At 42.1% G+C, this 14,705-nt stretch overlaps 1 protein-coding gene across 3 annotated transcripts in view; it reads left to right on the top strand.

The window, feature by feature from the left end:
* Positions 1 to 14,705, top strand: part of unc13d (unc-13 homolog D (C. elegans)) — a 149,474-nt gene that overhangs the window by 117,353 nt on the left and 17,416 nt on the right. For 2 of the 3 annotated variants that reach the window (XM_059653844.1, XM_059653845.1), the window contains exons 25-28: positions 2,897 to 2,976; positions 5,402 to 5,507; positions 11,519 to 11,590; positions 13,537 to 13,620. In XM_059653844.1, the coding sequence (XP_059509827.1) occupies positions 2,897 to 2,976; positions 5,402 to 5,507; positions 11,519 to 11,590; positions 13,537 to 13,620 (342 nt within the window). Of the gene's footprint in view, positions 1 to 2,896; positions 2,977 to 5,401; positions 5,508 to 9,954; positions 10,014 to 11,518; positions 11,591 to 13,536; positions 13,621 to 14,705 lie in introns of all 3 variants that reach the window. The other variant, XR_009447091.1, reaches the window with a different exon arrangement.

Raw genomic sequence — 14,705 nt, forward strand, 5'->3', positions numbered from 1 at the left:
TGAAGGCATTGGAGAGAGTTCAGATAGTTTACAAGAATGGTCCCAGGGATGAGAAACTTTGGTTATTTAGACTGGAGAAGTTCTCTTCAAAGGAGAAGGTCAAGGGGAGATTTGCTTGAAGTTTCCAAAATCACGAGGGGTCTGGGCAGAGCAGATAAAGAGAAACTGTTCCCACTTGTAAGAGGATTGAGGATAAGTGGGAACAGAATCAAAATATTTTGCAAAAGAATCAAATGGAAGGTGAGGAAAAAGCTTTTTTCCAGAATGAATATTAGAATCTGGAATATACTACCTGGAAATTGGGCGGAGTCAGATTTAATTAAGGCATATAAAGCTAATGGCCAAGTGTTGGAAAATGGAATTGGAATAGTTAATGGGCTGTTTTTGACTGGCATGGATAGAATGGGCCAAAGGGCCTTTTTTCCGTGCTACAGGCCTCTATGACTGTATACGAAGAAATGTTTCTTCCCTTTTACGCTATCAATGCCTCTCATAATTTTATGCATCTCAATCAGGCTTCTCGGCTCCAAGGAAAACAAGCCCTCTGCCCAAACTCTCCAGCCCAGGCAATATCCTAGTGAATCTCCCTGCACCCTCTTTTGTACAGTCCCAACCTTCCTATTGTGTGATGACCACAGTATTCCAGTTGTGGCCTAATTAGCATTATATAAAGCTATATCATGATCTCCCTGCTTTTGTATTCACTGCCTCAACTAATGAAGTGTCACATCAGCTCTGATGAAAAGTCATCTAGACTCAAAGCATTAGCTTGCTTTCTCTCCATGGATACTGTCTGACTTGCTGTGATCTCCAGCGTTTGTTGCTGTCAGAAGTATCCCATATACCACCTTAACCACATTATCTACCTGTCTTGTTGCATTCAAGAATCTGTGGACACGCGCACAGAAGTCTCTCTGATTCTCTGTACTTTCTAGGTCCTACTGTTCATCATGTACTCCCTTAAATTGTCAGTCCTCCAAAAATGCATCACCTTGCACTTTTCAGGATTATTGTTCTGCCCTTCTGTCCAACCTGTTTGTATCTTCTGCTTTGCTCTTCGCTGTTTACCATACCACCAATTTTTGTTTTCTTACTGATCATACCTGCTACAGTCATGTCTAAATTATTAATATTCACTACAAACTGCAAAGGACCCAGCACTGAACCCAGAACACAGGCTTTCAGCCATAATAATACCCTTTGACCATCCACCTCTGCGTCCTGCAACTAAGCCAATTTTGGATCCAATTTGCCAAATTGTTCTGGATCCCAAGGTCCTTCTTGACCAGTCTGCCACGTGAGACCATGTCAAAAGTCTTACTGAAGTCCATGACGAATGCATCAACTGCACTACTTGCATCTATACAACTAGCTGCTTTGAAAATTCACCCTTTTTTAGATAGATATGCTGACTATCCTCAATTTAATGCTTCCCTCTCCAAGTGGAGATTAATGCTGTCCTTCAATGTTTTCCAATAGTTTCCATACTTCTGATGTTAGATACATGGCCTGTAGTTTTCAAGTTTTTTCCTAGTACACTTATTGAATAATGGTACCACATTAACTGTCCTCCAGTCCTATGCCCAGAGAGGATTTAAAAAATTGTCAGAGCACCCGTAGTCTCCTTTCTTGCCTCCCACTGTAGCTTTGAATACATTTCATGTGGGTCGGGGGATTTATCCACTTTCAAGTCTGGTAAAATTGCTAATACCACCTCCCTCTTAAAGCTAGTTTGTTAAATGTATCACAGTTCCCCCTCCCTGATTATAATGCTATATTGTCCTTCTCCATAGCAATTATAAATGCAAAGTACACATTTAAAACCTCAGCTACATCATAGGGCACCACACACATTGCTACTTTGATCTCTAATGGTCCTAATGCTCTTGCCCCAAATATTTTTATAAAATACCTTTTTGAATTTTTCTTTTCTTTATCCACCAGTGTTTTCTCATTCTCCCGTCACTCTTCTAGTTTTTTTTTGAGTAACATCCTGGAGTTTCTACTCCTCTTGAAGTTCAGCTCTTTGGACCCTTGGAGTCTGCTAAAACCTTACCTCTTATTCCTTATCCACACATATATAGTCTTTGACACACAGAAGTCTGTGGGCTTGTTAGTCCCACCGTTCATCTTTATGGGAACATATTGGCCCTCTGCATAATTCCTGACCATGACCCGTGGTTGATACTCGGTGAGTCAGCTTTGATATGAGAAAACAGCAATGGGTGGATTTCATGGGCTGCTGTGAGTTAATGCCAAGTTGACATATAGGCTGTAATGGGTCATGGCTGTATGTACAGGGTCATGGCTTGGAAGTGACAGCATGAGGGATTGTGGAGGTGGCACGGGGTGTACTTTGGATTTGGAAGATATGGGAGTTATGATGAGAGGGAATAGGGTATGAAGGTTCATAGATTGGCCTGGGGAATATGTGGGAGGTGAGGAACCAAAAATGCTGGAGGGATGTGATCTTGTTTTATTCTTCCTTTTAAAAAGTAAACACGGTTCTGGACCCCTGAGGTAGGGCTTCTGACCAGTTTGTGTCTTAATCCAGCATTCTCCGTAATAATTCTGAGGTCACCCACCCCTAGACTGCACTTCCAGGACTGAAAATCTGGTATCCAGGAGCAGCCATTTTTAAAAGTTGGATTCATGGATCTGGGGTTTCTCCCAACTCTGTGCACACGACTCCTGGACAAAAATCCAAGCTGCTCTCAATGTTGGCGAGTGCAGCTGAGAGTTACAGCAGTCCGCGCTGTCCGACCCCTGGACAGATGAGAGAAGAACAAAAAACATGCCAGGCAGGGTTTAAGGGGAATTTTAGCTTTAAAATGTGTACCATTGTCATTCTAGATGTGCTATACTAACTTACACAAATTTCTTCATACTACTTTAGATGATTGTTCCTTTAATGAGCTTCCTGGAAACTGAGTTTGCATACATGGACAGCAACCTAGTGCAAGAAAATTTTCAAAGGTCAGTAATTCAGTAAACCATTTTGGAAATACACAATGGTATGTGGAAGGAGAAAAGACTTTTTCAATTTGGTGTGTAACTTGAGTGGAAATACAAAATGAAAGATCATTTAAAAAAAAAGAACCTGCTGGAGAAACTCAGCAGATCTGACAGCATCTGTGGAGAGAAAGCAGAATTGACATTGAGTCCAGTGACCCTTCTTCAAGAGTTCATAGTAGTTAGGAAAAGATGGTATGTATGCACATGATGGAGGTTTGGAGGTAAAAAACTGAATGGCAAGTTGGAGACAGCCCAGAGAAAGAGAAATGGACAGACAGAGAGAGCGAAAAAGAAAGTTAGCAGACAAAGGAATGGTGGACAGTAAGCCAGGGAGGGGAAAAAGCTGATAAGGCGTCAATGAGTGGGTGATAATGGGTGGGTTTGCTGAAAGCAGCCCATGTCATGATAGGGCCTGGAGTTTGGGAGTGGGTAAAGGACATGAAAGATGGTGTAGGCTTTAGAGATGCAGCGTCACCATGCGGAGAGAAAGATCCATTAGTCTTTTTAGTTCTGGTTAAAAAACACATTCCAAGAGTGATGTGCTGCGAATACAAAACTTGTGGAAAGCTGAGCGCTAGCATCAAAATAGCATCCAGTTGAGTGTCACATTCTGTAACTTTGGGAAACCAGAGTATATTCTGTTCTTAGATAACAAGGTGTAGACCTGGATGCACACAGCAGGCCAAGCATCATCAGAGGAGCAGGAAAGCTGACATTTCGTGTCTGGACCCTTCTTCGGATTTCATCCAGCTCTACACCTTGTTAACTCAGATTCTCAGCATCGGCAGTTCCTGCTATCTCTATATTCTGTTCTTGCTGTAATTGTGGAGGAGGGTTATGTTAGAAATAGATACAGTTTTTGAAGCCAAAAGAATCAAAGGTCATATGGCAAAAGAAGGAACGGGAGGCTGAGTTGGATGATCTGTCATGACTATGTTCATTTTGGTTTTAATGGAGTATATCAATAGGAAAGGTTTAGAGGGATATGGGCCAAATGCCAGCAAATAGGACGAGGTCAGATTGGGATGTCTGGCCAGCACAGACTAGGTGGACCGAAGGGTCTGTTTCTGAGCTGTATGACTCCATGAATGTATGGATATTAATTTGGTGACAGCTTTTTATCTGGCCCAAATTCAACTAATTTAGTTAATATTGGAGTCATAGCTAGTCCAGCTGGTAGTGTTTGGTGCCAAGTTAGCCTAGTTTTCAAAATACTCCTCAAAATCTCTCTGTAATCTCCTCTATCCCCCGAAGACATCAGGACTCTTTCTTCCATTCTGGCCTCTGATTATCCCCGATTGGCCTTGTTTAAACATGGGCGGCCAAACTTTCTGCCAAGGTTCAGTGCTCTGTAATTTCCTTCCTAAAACTCCTAGCCTTTCTGCTACTCTCCTCCTTTAAGACGCTTCTTTTAAAAATCTCCCTTTTTGATGAAGCTTTCATTTATCTCTCCCTGTATTTTTTTCATCTGACTTTCTGTCAAATTTGGCTTGTCACTGTGAACTACATTTTACTGCACCAAAGATCTTATGTTAAGGATAGATACAGTTCTTGAAGCTGAAAGAATCAAAGGACATTTGGCAAATGGAGGAACAGGGGGCTGAGTTGGATGATCTGTCATGACTATGTTGAATGGTTGAGGAGTAGAATCAAATGGACTACTCTTCCTATTTTCTATGTTTTAACATTAATGCTCAATGTTGTTGCTGGCAGTGATATGATGTTGTCTAATTTCACCCACTTTTCCTTGTCTTTTCTTATTGGTGGGGCTTTAATTTGTGAGGGTTGGGGAGAGTAAAGTGGATCCCGAACCACTTGGTGTTACCCTCTATCTCGGCCGAGGCTTTGCTGCATGCTGCAGCTTAGGAACAACTTCTTGCTCAACAGAAATATTAATCTGAATGCTGAACAAGATGTTTGATCTTTCCCTCTCAATGTTAATATAACTTAGTTCTCTTCTTTGATCTGCTCCAACATGATTCCTTAACTCTCATTTAGAGGAAGACCTCCTACCTATACCAGTGTAAATTATGTTCCTTCAGCCATCACCCATGTGGTCTTTATGGATGAGACTGGTCAGACCTATTGACATTGGATCCTTATAGAAGCAAGAGGCCATTCAGCAACTTTAGCCTGTTGTGCCATTCATTTGAATCACAGACGATGTGGTTCTATCACCCTTAAATATACCTGAAACATTAATGTTGTTTTGAAATGTTCTGTTAATCTAGGCTGGCCAGCTTTCCTAGGGAGAGTGTTCCAAATTCCCAACATTTCAGATTCTATTATCTGATATTTCAGAAATGATCCCAATCCAGATTCTAGATTTAAAAGGCATATATGGTGAAGTATTAGCCATTCTCTGACTTTATAACTGTTCCCACAGCCTTCTAGGTTACCTTTGGACGGATATAATTGACATCATCTACTCAACTTCACGTCAAGGTGGTGTTTCTCCGAAGTTTTATTTGAAGCTAAACCATGCTTTGGAGGTGAGATTACTTAAAAACGTGAAGCCTAGTGCCCAAAACTGCAGATTCCTTCCCAGTATAGAGAAGCTGTTGTCATATTTTAGACTGACTTAATTGGTGGCTCTGTCCCCCACCATGAGTTAAAGGACTGAGGAAGTAATTTTACAAGATTGTGCTCATGATGGGGAGGCCTGTTCTTTCGGAATAGACGCAGAAATCTGCCCATTATGCTGATTTAAAAACTCGCTGAGAGAGTGGTGCTGGAATTTCAAGCATATAAAGTAGGAGCAGGAGTAGGCCATTTGGCCATTCAAGTTGCTACTCCATTTAGCATGGCCATTGCTGATCCTCTATTTCAATGCTGTGCTCCTGCTTTCTTCCCATTAAAATCCACCAGCTACGGTGGTGGAATCTGAGCCCATATCCTGGATCTCTGGAGTATTAGTCCAGTGTTTTTACCACTACACCAGCTCCACTGTCCTAAAAACCAAAGCCTGATGCTGCTCAGCTACACCCTATTATCAAACGACGAGAGGCATTGTTGTAAACACAACAATCTCTACCTCAATGTCAGAAAAACAAAAGAGGTGGTCATCAACACACCCCTATCTGCATCAATGGTGACGAGATGGAAGTGGTTGAAAGCTTAAATTCCTAGGAGTAAATATCACCAGCAATCTGTCCTACTCCATCCACACCGATGCTACACTCAAGAAACAAACACCTCTACTTCCTCATGAGGCTAAAGAAATTCAGCAAGTCTACAAGGACCCTTACCAATTTTAATTGCTGCATCATGAAAGCTTTCTATCTTGATGCACAGCTTGACATGGCAACTGCTCTGCCCAAGACTGATGAAGGGTCTAGGCCTGAAATATCAGCTTTTGTGCTCCTAAGATGCTGCTTGGCCTGCTGTGCTCATCCAGCTCCACACTTTATTATCTCTGCAAGAAATTGAGTTGTGAGCACTGTCCAATCCAGCTCAAAAAAACAGCCTTCCATCTATTGACTCCGTCTACACTTCCCATTACCTTGGGAAAGTAACATAATCAAAGACCACTCCCATCTTGGTCATAATCTCTACCACCCTCTTCCATCAGACAGAATATACAAAAGTTTGAAAACACATCCAACAGATTTAAGAACAGCTTCTTCCCTACTATTATCAGACTTATAAACAGACCTCTCGTATATTAGAGTGGAATTTTGATCTGCACCTTCTCTGCAGCTGTAACACTACATTCTATTTGAGTACTTATATAAGGTATGATTTGGCTGGTTAGCACACAAAACAATACTTTTCAATAATAAATCGAATCAAATCAAATCATCTGCTCCTGGTTGGCAATGCCATTGCTGGGAATGACAGTTTGTAGAATTATTCCTTATTGTTTTAAAAGGTTCCTCCTCATTCCCTCCAGAGATCTGCAGTTTCCACTATGGTGGAGAGACCAAATATAGACTGTATGACAACTTTTCCAAACTCTTACACTCAGTCAGCAAGCACGACCTTGAATACATGGTCACCTCCCATTTTTTGTACAGCATTCTGTCCACATGCTCATGTTACTGTCCAGGGCTTGCTGCAGTGTTCCAGTGAATCCCAGTGCAAACTGGAGGAACAGCACCTCATTTCTGTTTCAGCACTTTATAACCTTCTGGGTTCAACATTAAGTTCAACAATTTCAGACCATGAACTCTGTCCTTTATTTGTTTCTCGCAACTTTGTCCCAATGTCTGGCTTTCTTGTTTTTTTCTTACAGCAGAGCTGACCTATATTCTAATGTTACTCTGGACCTAAATCTGTTCCCAGAAAAGTTTTCCATGCCTTCTGCACTGTGACACCTGTATCTCTAATCCTACTCAATCTTCCCTTCTGTTTCACTTGCTCCTCCCCACCTTTCTCTACAGCATTACTTACTTTTCCACCTCTCACTTCAATTCTGATGGGTCATTAGACACAAAATATTTATTTTGTTCTTCTCTCTAAGATGCAGCCAGAAATGTGGAATTTCCCCAGCACTTTCTGTTGTATTTGTCTCCATTCTTACCTGGCTCTATGACGGGCAGCACAGTGGTTAGCACTGCAGCCTCACAGCGCCAGGGATCCGGGTTCGATTCCATCCTTGGGCTACTGTCTGTGTGGAGTTTGCACATTCTCCCCGTGTCTGTGTGGGTTTCCTCCGGGTGCTCTGGTTTCCTCCCACAGTCCAATGATGTGCAGTGGATTGGCCATGATAAATTGCCCGCAGTGTTCAGGAGTATGTAGCTTTGGTGAGTTATAGGGGGATGGGTCTGGGTGGGATGCTCTGAGGGGCAGTGTGGGCCGAACGGCCTGTTTCCACACTGTAGGTATTCTGTGATCAGTGATAGAACATAGAACATAGAACATAGAAAAGTACAGCACAGTACAGGCCCTTCGGCCCACGATGTTGTGCCGTGGAATAATCCGAATCCAAAAGTAAAATAACCTAACCAACATTCCCCTCAATTCACTGCTGTCCATGTGCATGTCCAGCAGTCGCTTAAATGTCACTAATGACTCCGCTTCCACGACTACCACTGGAAAACTATTCCACGCGCTCACAACTCTCTGGGTGAAGAACCTCCCTCTGACGTCTCCTCTATACCTTCCTCCTAACACCCTAAAACTATGACCCCTCCTGGCAGTCAATCCTGCCCTGGGGAAAAGTCTCTGGCTATCGACTCTATCCATGCCTCTCATTACCTCGTACACCTCGAACAGGTCACCTCTCTTCGTCCTTCTCTCCAGAGTGAAAAGTCCGAGTTCAGTCAACCTCTCCTCGTAAGACAAGTCCTCCACTCCAGGCAGCATCCTGGTAAACCTCCTTTGCACCCTCTCCAAAGCCTCCATATCTTTCCTATAATAGGGTGACCAGAACTGGACACAATATTCCAAGTGTGGTCTCACCAGGGTTTTGTAGAGCTGCAGCATAACCTCGCGGCTCTTAAACTCGATCCCCCTGTTAATGAAAGTCAAAACACCATATGTTTTCTTAACAACCTTATACACTTGGGCGGCAACTTTGAGGGAGCTATGCACTTGAGCACCAAGATCCCGCTGTTCCTCCACACTGCCGAGAATCCTGCCTTTAATCCTATATTCGGCATTTAAGTTCGACCTTCCAAAATGCATCACCTCACATTTATCCAGGTTGAACTCCATCTGCCATTTCTCAGTCCAGCTCTGCATACTGTCAATGTCTCGCTGAAGCCTGCAATAGCCCTCGATACTATCAACTGCATCTCCAACCTTTGTGTCATCAGCAAACATACTAACCCACCCATCAACCTCCTCATCCAAGTCATTTATAAAAACTACAAAAAGCAGAGGCCCAAGAACAGAGCCCTGCGGGACACCACTCAGCACTGACCTCCAGGCAGAATACTTACCATCTACAACCACTCTCTGCCTCCTGTCAGCCATGCAATTCTGAATCCAGACAGCCAAATCACCCTGTATCCCATACCTCCTGACTTTATGAATGAGCCTGCCATGGGGAACTTTATCAAATGCCTTGCTAAGTCCATGTACACTACATCCACTGCTCGACCCTCGTCAACCTGTCTCGTGACCTCCTCAAAGAACTCAATAAGATTTGTGAGGCATGACCTGCCCTTCACAAAGCCATGCTGACTCCCTTTAATCACGCTATGCTTTTCCAAATAGTCATAAATCCTATCCCTCAGAATTCTTTTCAAAACCTTGCTGACCACAGACGTAAGACTGACTGGTCTGTAATTTCCAGGGATTTCCCTATTCCCTTTCTTGAAAAGAGGAACAACATTTGCCTCCCTCCAGTCGTCCGGTACGATGATGACCAAACCGTTGTTATTCTTTTGGTTGATAAAATTCTTCCAATTCCCCTCTTCGCCCAGATAATTTGCTGTTTTAAGTATTCACCCCTGTCATTGTCAATAATTGACCTAGATCAGCTTTTAAAATTCTCCTTATTGTTGTCAAGTCTATTGGCGTATTCTTCCAACAGAAAGGCAAATCTGGTGATTTTTGCTTATTGTCTTTCCTCAGTGCATGATGATCCAGCTCAAATATTTCAATGATCAGTCTAAAGCAATCCAATTCTAGAAAACATACATGACACGTCAATGCCATTAGCTATCAATTTATCAGATAATAAAAAGTATAATGTAGTTTGTCCTACTTCATAATTTTCATAGGATTTACTCAATGCGTTATCTTTGCTGTTTAGCATCAGTCCAGATGAACATGTCCATCTAGATGAGCAGGTACAAATTTCCTTAATGTATCTGAAGGCATTCTAATAGGCTGGTATTCTAAGAATATGACAGAATGGGTTGCAGCACAGGAGGCCATTCAGCCCATCATGCATACCATCATGCATATTCAGAATCTCTGCAAGACCATTCAGCTTTGCCAACTCACCTGTCCTTTCTACCTAGCCTTACAGTTTTCTTTTCTTTGTAGGTACTTGTTCAATGCTGTTTTAAAAGTCACAATCAAACTTGCTTGCTCCACACTTTCAGGTATTTATTGGCTTTTCTTCATGTCACCATTTATTCTTTTGCCATTCATCTCTAATTCTCAATTCGTCCCCCACTGGCAAGTGTTTCCCTAACTACAGTTAATGCCGTGACCAAATCTCTTCTCAGCCTTCCCTTCACTAAGGAGAATAATCCCAGTTTCTTCAATCTGATCAGATAACTACAATACCTCATCACTACAGCCAGAACCATTCTGGTCAATTTTTTCCATAGTCTGTCCATTGCCTTTACATCCTTCCTAAAGTGCAGTGTCTAGAACTGCTGGTACTCTGATTGAAGTCAAACCATAAAGGTTTATCATAACTTCTTCACTTTTGTATAAACAGGAATATCTGACATTCCTTTTTAGCTGCTTTCTTATCTGCCCACCACCTTCAAAGATCCATTTACAATCACACCTATTTCTCAGTTCCCTACTTAGAACTGCACTCAAATTTTATATTGTTCCTCTCATTCTTCCTACCAAAATAGTCACTTCCCCACATCATATTTCATTTTCCACTTATCTGCCCATTCCAATAAACTGTCTATGCTGACTTGCAGGCTATCACTATCCTCTATGATACTTCTATGTTTGGGTCACCTGTAATTTCTGAAATTATGGATATTTTTCAATCAATCAATTTGTTAGAGACGTATTACACAGATCCACAACAGGTGGGACTTGAACCCAGAACTACAGGCACAAAGCTCAGACGCTACAACTGCACCACAAGAGCCTTTAACTTTGAAATTGTACCCTATAACCTTAAGTATAAGTCATTAAAACATATTAAGAAAACCACTGGTTTCTATCCTGAGCCCTGGGGAACCTTAATGCATACCTGCCTATAATCTGAAAAATAAGCATTCTCCACGACTCTGTTTTCTGTCACTGAATTAAATTTGTAACCATCCTCTAGCTATCTGTTTCATTCCTTGGGCTTTAACTTGGCTGACAAACCCATCATGTGCCATTTAATCGTGTGTCTTCTAAACGTCCATGAGCACCACCTCGGCCATCTCTGTTGTCTCATTAAGAAGGTCAATCAAGTTAATTAAACACTTTATCCTTGATAAATCTATGCTGGCTTTCCTTCATTACCAAACTTTGGTAATAAAGTGTGACGTTATATCTTCCAAAGCCTGAAGACTATTACTCAGGTTAAGAGATTGCAAGAACTGCAGTTTCTGGAGTCAGAGTCAATACTGTATGGGCTGGAGGAACACAGTAGGTCAGGCAGCATCAGAAGAGTAGAAAAGTCCATGTTTTGAGTTTACATCCTTCATCAGGACTGAAGGGTATAAACCTGAAACATCAACTTTCCTGCTCCTCTGATGCTGCCTGACTTAGCGTTCCTCCAGCTCCACAATGGTTTACTTAGAGGTTAACTAGACTTTGGAAATAAGAGTGGGGGTACATTTGACTACTCTGATATCACCCAAGGTTGGAGACCCTTACTTTGTTATTGACTCTGTCTGAGTTTCTTTTCTTTCTTTCCTTTCAGCACCTGCTGTACTGTTTCCATGCTGAGGGAAATGGTTTGCCACTTAATGAACTACAGACCACCAGTTTCAAGGTGAGCTCTCAGGATTGCAAAGCTTGTTATTGAAACATAGATATAATTCATTTTTTGGCAAAGCTTTACACTTTGCAGTTGTCAGGACAATTCACAAAAATACCAAGCTTGTTCTTGCACATGGTTTCAATTTGCCGTCTTCATCCGATATTTCTCAAGATATACTTGCTGAGTTTGAACTCCTCTACTTGCAGCAATCCCGTCATGAACCAGCATCTGCTGAAGGTAGGAGATGTGCTTAGCTGATCTAGCACATATGTATTGCGGGCCTCTGAATAAATTCTCCCATTTTCACATCAGTGTGAATATCTGGCCGCATCATGAGGCCTCAATGCTAACTTGGACTCACTTCAGTCAAACAACCATAGGGACTGGCAAGTGTAGCAAAGGATGAAGGTCATTCTTAACGATGGGTCCAAATGAGTACCCATTAGATATACTGGTCATCAAGACCAGACAGCCTTCCTCAAAAGTAAGATAAACAAGCACTTGCTGAACTTGCATAAGAGCAATGAACTGTTGGATGATAATTATGATTTGATTTTTATTCGCAGCTCACTGGTTTGTGTATGTAGGAGCTGCCCAAGACCCAAAAGTAATATCTGTTAATACCCTAGCTTATCTATGTCTGGTCTGGCACAACGTGACCTGGCAAAATAATTGGTTGCTACAACCTGTTTTCAGCAGACTTTCCATTTACCAGATGAAGGATTCTGACAGGAGTTGCATAGCAATAGTAATGCAGCGTCCGTGTACTCATTTGGCATTGCCAGCATATTCACCAATGTACCACGCAGAAGTCATGGACATCTGTGCTGCAGCACATGTCATGGTGATCTAGATGCACCACCATTGTGTGCATCAATATTCACCACTAGTTCTCCATCAGCCTTACCAAGACTTGCGAGATTGGCCGCAGGATAAACACCCCAATTTACCTTCTCATCTAACTCCATTGTGATTTTGCAGGTTTGCAGTCCCATCAATGACCTCAGCTCCTGCTGGGACTGCAGGGACTACAGAACTCACAGCCATCTGATTGGTCAATAACTTCTTGAGGGTAGAACTTTGTCCCAAAAGGAGATGTAGCCTAGAACCAATGAATCACCCAAGGCCTGTAAAATTGGTTTGGAGCTTCCTGGTCACTCGGAGCTGGGCTTGCACAGAACATTTTAGCCAGGGCTGAGCCACCGCATATGTATAAAATTTAACCCCATAAGCCCCCTATCAATGCTCACTCTATTCCTATAGTCCCAGAGGAGAACTGCACCCAAAGGGTCATTCAGGATAATCAAGTGGTCCTAAATCTCCAACTGGCAGCAGGAGCTTAAGCTTGTTAATTGATTAATGAATGTGGTGCTTCTCTGACCAGTATCCATTTCAAATCCAATTTCTTGCATGTCCCCAAAATCTATAATTTCTTCAGTGTCAAAAAGTCTATCTGTCTTAGTTTTAAATGATTAAGCATTCACAGTTTTCCAGATAGAGAATGAACATCCCTGAATTTGGGCAGATAATGACTCCCTTTTCTTGGATAGTGGGGTGTGGGGACAGGTGAAGTAACTACTGAACACTTTGGAAACCAAATTCCTTTTGGTCTGTTCCAAAGCATCATCTACTTCCTAGCTGAATTTGAAAAATGTTCTGGAGAAGGGTCACTGGACCTAAAATGTTAACAGCTTTCTTTCCATAAATGCTGCCAAACCTGCTGAGTTTCTCCAGCTATTTCTGTGGCCTTAAAAGTTAATGTTGCACATTCTGCTACATCTGAGCATTTAACAATCTGTTTCCTGTTTCACGTTCAATTTTATTATGAATTTCAAATTTTCATTATTTGCAATTCTTCGCACATCTCATTTTGACTTGTTTGTCTTGCTTGGCATATCAATGTAGTTCCTTTCATGTGTTGCTATAATTTACTGTAAACTTACTATGATTTATTTCAGGATCTGAAGGCTCACCTGTCTCTGAATGCAGCAAGCACTCATGATCTAATCCAGAAGTTTTATGCAAAGAAAATCCAACAACAGGTCTGCAATGTGGACTGTCATCTAATGCAATACTACTTGAGGTGTGAAAGTCTAACTGATGGAGCAGAGGTATCTCTAGGAAAGCCAAGATAGGTTTAAAGGACATTAATGATCAGTAATCAAACACAATGAGATGAGTTTTCAGGACTGGGAAACAGGAACAGGGCAACTTCCAGATTGTGAACTTGCCTCCATGAGGAGCAATTATTGATGGGATTTTCATGGAAGTACTCCCTTAATTCACATGAAAAAAAAATCCCTGTCCAATTATAGATGCTAAAGGAAAATCATCAGCCTTGAAAGGAGCAGCCAGATAACTTGGAAATTCCCTCTCATTGGCCTTTTTAAGCAAGATTTTAAAAGCAGCAGATGTATCCAGGTCCACAAAGATTGATGGGCAGGGTGTGGAGGTGATGCAGGGAATTGGAAATGGAGGATTGGGACCAAGGACAGGGTAGTTGGGGAATTGAGCCAGAGGTATTGGGGGCTGGTGGGTGAGCTGGCAATCCCTCAACGAAGTGTCTTTTAGCTTTACCCACAACTGTTCTTCACTGAGTGCCCACCTCTAGGTGGTTAAACTGCTCCATGTTGTCAGGAAGCTGAAAGATGACCGGAATATCATACTCTAATGCCTTCAGTGTCAAAAACAAGGCTGCTAATGAGCTTGATTGGATGGCTCCTTTGAGAGTGCAGGGAATCATGCAGGGATCAGAAACTGTCCTCAGCAAAACTGGCCAGTCCCTGGAATGAGATAGTAGGAACTGCCAATGCTGAAGAATCTGAGATAACACGGTGTGAAGCTGGATGAACACAACGCCAAACAGCATCAGAGGAGCAGGAAAGTTTGACATTTCAAGTTGGGGCCCTTCTTCAGGTTTTCCTGATGCTGCTTGGCCTGCTGTGTTCATCCAGCTTCACACCGTGTTATCTCAGCCCCTGGAATGGGATTGGAAATCCAGTGTATGTTGTTGGTCCTGTTGATCTCAGTGAGGCCTGACCATTCAATATTATTGATTTGCAGCAGGGACTATGCAAGCTCTAAGAGTAGGTTCAGTTGATGCACTCTGATTTTGTGTATTTATACA

This window comes from Stegostoma tigrinum, chromosome 22 (genome assembly GCF_030684315.1).
Source record: "Stegostoma tigrinum isolate sSteTig4 chromosome 22, sSteTig4.hap1, whole genome shotgun sequence".
Lineage (NCBI taxonomy): Eukaryota > Metazoa > Chordata > Chondrichthyes > Orectolobiformes > Stegostomatidae > Stegostoma > Stegostoma tigrinum.